At 59.4% G+C, this 9,783-nt stretch overlaps 1 protein-coding gene across 1 annotated transcript in view; it reads left to right on the top strand.

Moving 5' to 3' along the window:
- Positions 1–1,952, top strand: part of LOC104985686 — a 47,409-nt gene extending 45,457 nt beyond the window's left edge. The window contains exon 24 of the mRNA XM_010835966.1: positions 6–1,952. Within this exon, the coding sequence (XP_010834268.1) occupies positions 6–1,952 (1,947 nt within the window). The remainder of the gene's footprint in view (positions 1–5) is intronic.
- Positions 1,953–9,783: the final 7,831 nt, after the last annotated feature.

Below are 9,783 nucleotides of genomic sequence, written 5' to 3'. Positions count from 1 at the left end.
GGTAGCGCAGGCGTGCGTTCTCGGTCCTGCACATCCAGGCGGTGGATGCTGACGCGGGGGAGAACGCACGCCTGCGCTACCGCCTGGTGGACACTGCCTCAGCCTCCGTGGGGGGTGGCGGTGCTGCGCCCGCAGCCCCGGCTCCGGCCGCAGACTTTCCTTTCCAGATCCACAACAGCTCGGGCTGGATCACTGTGTGCGCGGAGCTGGACCGCGAGGAGGTCGAGCACTACAGCTTCGGGGTGGAGGCGGTGGACCACGGCTCGCCGCCCATGAGCTCCTCGGCCAGCGTGTCCATCACGGTGCTGGACGTCAACGACAACGACCCCGTGTTCACGCAGCCGGTGTACGAGCTGCGTCTGAACGAGGACGCAGCGGTGGGGAGCAGCGTGCTGACCCTGCGAGCCCTCGACCGGGACGCCAATAGCGTGATCACCTACCAGCTGACCGGTGGAAACACGCGGAACCGCTTTGCGCTTAGCAGCCAGAGCGGCGGCGGCCTCATCACGCTGGCGCTGCCGCTGGACTACAAGCAGGAGCGGCAGTACGTGCTGGCCGTCACTGCGTCCGACGGCATGCGCTCGCACACCGCACAGGTCTTCATCAACGTCACCGACGCCAACACCCACCGGCCCGTCTTCCAGAGCTCGCACTACACGGTGAGCGTCAGCGAGGACCGCCCCGTGGGCACCTCCATCGCCACCATCAGCGCCACGGACGAGGACACCGGCGAGAACGCGCGCATCACCTACGTGCTGGAGGACCCCGTGCCTCAGTTCCGCATCGACCCTGACACTGGCACCGTCTACACCATGACGGAGCTCGACTACGAGGACCAGGCCGCCTACACGCTGGCCATCACGGCTCGGGACAATGGCATCCCCCAGAAGTCCGACACCACCTCCCTGGAGATCCTCATCCTCGATGCCAATGACAACGCGCCCCGCTTCCTGCGGGATTTCTACCAGGGCTCCGTCTTCGAGGACGCACCGCCATCCACCAGCGTCCTCCAGGTCTCCGCCACCGATCGGGACTCGGGCCCCAATGGCCGCCTGCTGTACACCTTCCAGGGCGGGGACGACGGTGATGGGGACTTCTACATCGAGCCCACGTCCGGCGTGATCCGCACCCAGCGCCGGCTGGACCGGGAGAATGTGGCGGTGTACAACCTTCGCGCTCTGGCCGTGGACCGGGGCAGCCCTGTGTCCCTGAGCGCCTCGGTGGAAATCCAGGTGACTGTCCTGGACATTAATGACAACCCTCCAGTGTTTGAGAAGGATGAGCTGGAGCTGTTTGTGGAGGAGAACAGCCCGGTGGGGTCCGTGGTGGCGAGGATTCGAGCCAGCGACCCCGACGAAGGCCCCAACGCCCAGATCATGTACCAGATTGTGGAAGGCAACGTGCCCGAGGTCTTCCAGCTGGACCTGCTGAGCGGGGACCTGCGGGCCCTGGTGGAGCTGGACTTCGAGGCGCGGCAGGAGTACGTGCTGGTGGTGCAGGCCACGTCGGCGCCCCTGGTGAGCCGGGCCACGGTGCACATCCGCCTCCTGGACCAGAACGACAACCCGCCGGTGCTGCCGGACTTCCAGATCCTCTTCAACAACTACGTCACCAACAAGTCCAACAGCTTCCCCACCGGCGTGATCGGCCGCATCCCGGCCCACGACCCCGACCTCTCGGACAGCCTCAACTACACCTTCCTGCAGGGCAACGAGCTCCAGCTGCTGCTGCTGGACCCCGCCACGGGCGAGCTGCAGCTGAGCCGGGACCTGGACAACAACCGGCCTCTGGAGGCGCTCATGGAAGTGTCAGTTTCCGGTGAGTGGCCGCAGGGGCTCCGCGGGGCACCCCCCTCCCCCCGGGGAGCGGCAGGGGGCTGCCAGGAGCCGCCTGGCAAGCCGGCGCACCTTCGGGCAGGGCCCCGGCGGCTCTATGGGGATCTGTGGCCTTAGGTTGGATGGTGGAATACCGCTCGCGGGAGGCAGGCCACATGGCTGCTCTCACTGAGCTTGCTGGGAGCAGGCCTGGGCATCTTCAAGTTCAAGACCGGGCCTTCCCAGGCTTTTCTCAGAGGGCCTGGCTCCCTGCGTTGTGCTATTGAAACCTGGCTCTGGGGTTATCTGAGTCGTCTGGTTGGCTCGATGGTGCTCTGCAGTCAGCACTCGCCCGTTGGGAAAGATCAAAGGTCACTGCCCTCCCCATGTGCCAATTAGTTCCCGGGTGGGACTGTTGGAAATTGCTGGATGGGTCCCTGAGTCACCCTCTAAGACGGCTGCAGTTAGCTGCCTTCGTCTCTCCTTTCTGTCTCCTCCAGATAATAACAGGCGGGCTTCTGCGTACTCGCCCCTGTGGGAGCGCTTTGAAAACGTAGCCTCGTTTGATCTTGGCTTGTGCTCCTGGACAGGGGCTTGTAATTTGTGTGTAACTGAGAGGCCTTCCCAGGTTGGTGCTGGAGCCAGTGTGGGAACCCAGCCTGCCCGCTCTGGGGCTGGAGGGACGGTGTCCCGGCTTGGCCAGCCCGACCCAGGTGGGCAAGGGTGCCCTCCATGCTGCTGACCCCCTGGGACAAGCAGGGCGGTGGGGCAGAGAGGGGGGCAGATAGAAGGACAAGGAAGAGAGAAGGGGAGTGGGGGGGGGGGACAGTCAAGAGACCCCAGGTGGCTCCTGCAGGCCGTGACCTTAACTAGGAGACGAGACCGTCATCAAGAATGGCTGCGATCTGTGCAGTTGAGTCAATATTTCAGATGAGTTGTTTAAATGATAAATTATTACAATGCAGCATACCCCTGGATGAATTAGCAAGTTACTTCTCGGATTTATTTTGTTTCCACGTTTTGCTATAATTCTCCATATATCAGGGATTGTGTTGCATGTAGGTTCCAGCTGTTTGCTTATAAAAGCTGGTATCTGCAGGTCCAGTTTGGAGGCAGTGCAGTACCGCGACATTGACTTTGGCCGCCTAGTCTACCCGCAGGTGAATATCGTGGGTTTTGTGAAGTTGTGACTGTGTGTAGAGAATATGGAATAGAGCTTTAAGGAGAATTGTCAATCAGGGTTATGGATTTTCTGAGCAACGATAATTTTTTTAAAAAGTCTCTCTCACAAATTTCCACTTTCATTTTTTTTTCCCCCTGTATCTGCTAGGTAGAGCAGAGTGGAAAATTCAGCCTATATAAAAGTGTCTTGGCAACATCATAGGGTTTTGAACTTACGTGAGACATGGTGCTTTTGTGGGAACCGGAGCTTGCTGGGAGCGAGGGTGTTTGTGTCCGAAGCATCAGGAGTGTGGCCCTCCCCGGCCCGTGATGTCTGGTTAAGGGGTTTAGGATGGATTTCAGTCTTTGGAGGTTGGGAACTGAGGGCTGTCTTGTCTACCTGGTGGGCCCACAGCCAGGACCGCACTGGAAGGTGAGCCGGGCGCTCCGTGCTGTGTAGTGAACATCCGGTGGTCCAGCTTTGGGCTCTGAAGCCCGTGGAGTCTGCCAGGCACTGAGGCCTCGTGTCCACCTCCCAGTTGGTGGTGGTCACCTGGAGCCGGACTTCAAGCACTTTTGTAAACTCTTCTTACTGCCTTGTCGCTTATTCATCCAGTACCTGGGAGGCGAGTGGCATCATGCTGTGCCCATTATACAGATGAAGAGGCTGAGACTCAGAGGTGTGAAGTCACTTCCTTGGGGTCACTCTGCTGGCGAGCAGAAGCACCAGGCATCCAACCGAGACCCAAACCCTCCCCTCTTACCTGAGAGAGACGTTGTGAGGAATTAGTTGCTACGGCGAATTATTGCAATGCTCTGGTTTAAAGTAGACTTGCGAGACTTTCCTGACCATCCAGTGGTTAAGACTGCTCGCTTCCCATGCAGGGGGCGTGGGTTCAGTCCTCAGTCGGGGAACTAAGAACCCACATGCCTTGGGATGCAGCCAAAGAATTAAGTAAATAATAATGAAGTAGGCACCTTGGGATCCTACACAGCCCTCCAGCCGTTTGACAACTAGTTAATACTTCGAAGAACAAAATACTAGAAACTGTAAAAGCTGTAACTCCCAACAGCACGGCTGTGTGTAGAAATGGAACAAAGCAAGGAGATCAGACTTTGAGTTAACCGGAGTCAGAATCTTAGGTTTTCTTTCTTTCTTTTTTAAGAAACAGTGGGAAAGCTGTGGTTTCAAACTCTGCTGCTTTCATTGAAGTGTTACTGGCTTCTCCGGGTTTACAGCCTTACCCTACAGCTTCTGGCGCCCTGGAGCTGGAGTTATTAGCAGCTTATAATCTGCAGTTGTTACCGCCCTGGAGCTGCTGTCAAGAGAGCCCAGCCATCCACTAGGTTTTGTGGGAGCCCTTGAGGACAGGCTGGGTGCCTTCAGGAGAGGAGCCCGCTGGGAAGGTGCACAGGATTGGAAGGGGTATGTGGTACCCAAGATGGACACGCTTGGGAGGAGGGCAGCTCCTTGTGCCTGGATGGGGGTCTTAGTATGGTCTGGGAGCCTATAGCATTGATGGTTTTGTGTAGCCCACCAAGGACAAAACCCCGATGTTCTCTGAATTCTAAATATCGTCACATTCAAATCTCCGCCATTTTTAGAAAGCATCTGGTGATACACGGTGTTAGTTTTACATGGGACAGTTTTGAATGAGATTTAGCATTCACTGGGAGGGGAGCCATCAAACCCGGAGAGATATTGAAGGACAGGGAAGCCTGGCGTGCTGCAGCCCATGGGGTCGCACGTGGAGCCCCTTGGGTAGTTCTCCTAGGAGCTGCTCATTTAGTGAACGGACGTTTTAAATACCCACCTGGGCACGTGTGTGCCTTTGGGTGTCGAGGTGTGAGTCGCACGTTACGGAGCGCAGCACTGGGGGAAAATGACCCGTGCCTTGGGCCTGAGGGCCTTTGGGGTGGTAAGGGCATCGTTGGTGGGGTAAAAGTGGTCGGGCCGTGAATCATTCAGAGGTGTCAGCAAATCTCAAAAGTCATGAAACAATGAGACTGAATAACCTTTACCCGCTTACTTCGGTGGGGAGCCGATGGGATAAAGTCGTCTAGGCTTGATAAAGGTTTAAAATGTATTTTCTGAGTTAAATCCAGGATATCGCAGGGACAGCGACTGCCAACAAGGAAATAGCGAGGTGGGCATAGTACCAGGCGGTGTCTGGAGGCAAGCATTATGTTTCTTTTCTGCTTCTCGCCGTGTGGAAAAGGATCAGACCAGCTTAACCACGTCAGTTGTCGAGCTGCATTCTCCGGTGACATAACCGGCCCTGGAAGACTTAGGCACCTGGGAAAGCAGTTAACCGTCTCGGGGCTTCAGTAGCCCTGGAGGTAGTGTCCTGTTAATGTACTTACTTTCAGAAACACTGGCTCAGAAACAAGGGAGTGTTTGTTTATTGAGCACCTACTGTGTGCTAGACCTACTGTGTGCCTGGCCCTGAGCGGGAGGTTGGGTGGGGACAGTGGGTAAACAGCAAAGTGACTGCAAGGGGAGGGTGGGCTGGGGACGCCCCTAACCACAGTGAGGGTGATGCGCCCTCCTGGTGGCGGGTGGGGGTGGGTGGGGCAAATCTCCCCCTCCCCTGAACTGCTCTTGGGAACATGGCTCTAGGGTGAGCATGGTGCATGGAGGGGATTCGGGAGGCTAGATGGTCAGATGTGGGAGTGAGGTGGGGTTGATCAGCCGACTTGCCCCGCCTGCTGGGAACACCTCCCCCCCTCAGCCTCCTCCCCCCTCCGCCCCTGACCTCATGCTGCCCATCTGAGCCCTAGGCCTGCTCCTGCAGCAGCCTCATCCACAGAAGGCATCCCTGGCACAGGCTGGACCTGCCTCCAGGGCCTCCGGCTTGGGCTGCTGGCACTGGGATTTGAACTCTGGGCAGCGGCTCACGAGCTGTGCTTTTGGAAACAGGCAGAGGAAGCTGGGTGACGAAGTGTGTGCAGGGGGGCCGGACCCTGTGGACCCTGTGTGGCTGGACCCCTTAGGCGTTGTCGTGAAGATGGTGGGACGTGTGGGTTCGGGCCGGGGAGAGCAGCTGGGGTCACAGCCAGAGGTGGGCTGCACGGCCTTGGGGGTGACAATCTGGACCAGCACGCCGTGGGTGGTCAGTGACCCGTCGGCAGGGCACTTGGGCTGTGATGGGGACGGGGGTCAGGTCCAGCCTGGGGGCGTGGGGGCCTGGCCTGAGTGGCCTGTCAGGCAGGCTGAACCTGCCTGAGAACTGGAGCTGGAATAACCACCCCGCAGGAGGAGAGAAATCAAGGGTGCCAGGCCAGGGGGCCGAGGCAGAGCGAGCGCCAGAAAGCAGTCAGCAGTGGTCGATGCCTTTTGGTGTCCAGGGGGCCTCAGGCCAAGTCACTTTGGGTTGGCCAAGAGGAGGTCCTTGGTGGTCTCCCTGAGAGCCAGGGTGGAGAGGGGCTTGCGGGGTGGACGACTGGGTCAGCGGGCGCCGGGGAGGCTCAGAGGGGAGGCGGGATGGCCGTGGGAGTGCAGGTGGAGTTGAGGGTGGAGAGGGGTCGATGAGCTAACGTGTACCGCCCTCCTGGTACTCCACCCGCCTGTGCGGGCCGCCTGTCGCAGGCGCGGGCCCCTTTGGGGAGCCGTGGACTGGACCAGGCTGGGGATCAGCGTCAGGGGCAGTTGCGGGCCTGCTGTGGCCGAGCTGCGTGCACCAGGGGCTGCGGGACTGGGGTGGGGATGGGAGCCTCTGTGTCTGCTTGAGGACCTAATGCAGGAGCGGGTGGACCCGGCTCCCCCATCTCCGCGCTGCCCGCCCAGTGACCCAAGGTCTCCGGCCCCACCCACCAGCAAGGGTGACAGAGAAACCGCTTTTTTAAAACCTGGGAGAAGTTGCGGCCACACGAGCCCCTGGGAAGGAGGCGTGGAGCTGAAGTCACGTCGGGAAAGGTGACTGGTGCTGGCGACCTGGTGACGCTGTGGGAAGTCCCCTTTGGGCTGGGCTGATGCACGCATGCACCTGCCCACCTGGGGGACACCGGCGGGCAGAGACCCGCTGAGGAACCAGCTGGGTGGGTGCTGGGCACCCCCCGCCCCTCCAGCAGAGGCCGTGCCCCGGGACGTGTGGTGTGGCTGGGACCACAGAGCCTGCATCTCCCCCAGCACTTATGTGCTGCGAACAGAAGTCGATTTTATCATGTGGGGCAGAGAGTGCAGAGAGTGTTCCCAGGTACGGCTTGATTTTTTCCAGCTCACAGCCCTGGGGGAAATAGTTTTGGTTTTTCTTCCGTAACCTGAACACGTAGACTCTCCTGCGAGCCCTCTCTGAACGGTGGGTGGAGGGGGATGGTAAGGAACCCTCTTCCTTCTGCGTGCTTGGTCTGGGCGGGTCACCCTGGTAGCCTGAGGAACCGCGGGTAGGGACCCCGCTTGTGGGGACAGAGGGGATAACACGGCTGAGGACCCCGGGGCGCCCTCGGCTGTGCCCTGCGGGCCTGAGGCTCGGCGCACAGCAGGTGCTCAGCGAACCTGTGGTCCCCGGGGAGGGCCGGGGGGGCGCTGGTGCGGAAACAGCGCAGCCCCTCACATCGCACTTTCAGTCTCCTCTGCTCCCCTGGAGGCTTGGCCCCAGGTGGAAGGAATGGGCTGCTTTTTCTTTTCCCAGGAAAACTCCAGTGTCTGGATTCTCCTGCTTTTGCTTCAGGTAAGAACTTGTGGCTCCCTGGCTAATCAGGCACCTTTTAGGGAATGAACATTCCAGAGCTGGGAAAAGCCCAACGCAAGGGCTTATCATCCTCAACATTCTGTCCATACTCTCCTGATGTTCTGAATAGAGGCGGTGGTTTTGTCTTAAACACACAGACACACATGTACACACACACACGTACACGTGCTCACACATGGATATACATGTACACACAGGTACACATGTACACCCAGGCATACACACACGCACACAGATACTCATGTATACACTTATACACACGTATATGCAATACACATGAACACACGTGCACACATGGCACACATATACATGCACGCAGGCACACACACCTACACGCGTACACACATGCACACACGTGTACACATGTGTACGTAATACACACATGTACACACACTTACATGTGTACACACACGATCCTGACAACTGCTTTGAAGGCAAACTGTAGAATCACCTTCCCTCAGCTAGCCCACCCTGGGTTTTCCCCTTTGCTCTCACATGGAGGCGTGGGGGCCACACAGGGGCTCCCTCATGACTGGGGGCTTGTGCAAGCGCTTGGGAGGGACAGAGGATGGGGACCCCATGCCAGGGTGTCCTTCTAGCCCTTGGCTGGTGTACATCACGATGTCGGGTCCACAGTGCCTGGCAGGTCGGCAGCTGAGGCTGTGGGGACCAGCCTTGTGGCCACCTTTCCACAAGCTTTTCCATTGGCGTCGCCAGGACAGGTGACCCTCGGGTGAGCAGGTGAGCTGGTGTACCTCCTCCCTGAATCTCGTGGGTGAGGCTGCGGAGCCTCCGTTTTCTAGGTGGGGATGTGAGACCAGCTGTCCGGCCCCCTCCTGTCACTGTGTCTCTGCTGAAAGTGTGGGCGCTCCGGGGCCCCTGTGAGGCTTGTGCCAGCTCTGGGGAGCCGGGGGCTTGTGGGCTTCCCCGAACCATCCCCCTCGCTGGCCGTACCCGCTGGTCCCCTGCCTCCTCTCTGCTGTGGCTTTGTGGTCAGGGGTCAGAGCCCGGCCCCGAGGACCAGCAGGCCTGCGGTGCAGGAGGAGGCTGGCCTCAGAGCTGGACAGGGGGTCCGGGGGGTCACAGGAGAGCACGGTCACCACTGTTCCGGTTTGTGTGCCTGGGCCCTGCCCGCGTCATCTCGCTTGGATCTCAGAGAATGCCCATTACAGAGCAGAGAGACTGAGGCCGGCAAGCTGGTTGTGGTGGGAAGGACCAGACCCTGGTGTCCAGGTGCTTTAACCGCTGTGCTGACCACCTCCTTCGACCTCCCCCTTTGGCCAGCAGCTAGGCCCTGGACGGGGGAGTGCAGGTGAGGGGGCGCCGAGGCTGGAAGCTCCGTGTGGCGGCCCGTTGTCCAGGCTGGGAGGCTGAGGGCCGCGTGTGCTCCACGCTTAGTCATGTGGGAGCACTCCCTTGCCCCTCGGGCGAGCAGGGTGGGGAGCTGCCCCTGAGCCTCTATGGGGCCTCCTGTGGTGGAGCCGCATCGCAGGGAGCTGTGGTGTGCAGGACTGGTGTGCTCCAGGTGCAGGCAGGACCCAGGGCCGGTGCAGGGGTCAGAGCCTTGGGCAGAAGCGGCGGACACCGATGAGGAACGTGCCTGAGCAGCTGTCTGATGTGCCCCGGGAGCACAGGTTCTGCGGGTCAGGGAGCGCCCCCACCTGCCTTCCCTCCCGCCATCTGTCAATCAAGCCTTTTCTTTCTTTCCTAAAAGTCTGTTTTTACTGCCGGTTCTGTATCTTTCTTATCTTTTCAGGATTTTAAAAATACCTAATCTAAATGACACTTGGTTAAGGTAAACTGGCAGCAAGTCGTGTAAACAAAGCCGTGCTCTAAGCGTTTGGAGATAAGAGCCCTCTTGCAGGGTAATAAATTTTCATCAGTGAGCTGATGGTCGCGGGACGGTTTCTGTGAAGTGCAGTAGTTCAGCTGCTGTGCGGCCTGCGGTGGGGACGGCCGCATGCGGCCGCCGTCCCAGCAGCTGTCCTTTTCGGGGCTGTGACCCGTCTCTGGTGTTGAGAGAGCACAGAGTTTCAGGGGGCAGCAGAGACAGGCGCCGACTTCTGACGCTGGTCGGGCGGCCCTCTCGGGGCCCACACTGCAGCGGGGGCGGGGGG

The sequence above is a fragment of the Bison bison genome, unplaced genomic scaffold (assembly GCF_000754665.1).
Source record: "Bison bison bison isolate TAMUID 2011002044 unplaced genomic scaffold, Bison_UMD1.0 scf7180017845595, whole genome shotgun sequence".
NCBI classification, from domain to species: domain Eukaryota; kingdom Metazoa; phylum Chordata; class Mammalia; order Artiodactyla; family Bovidae; genus Bison; species Bison bison.
This window is presented reverse-complemented; position numbering and strand designations above follow the sequence as displayed.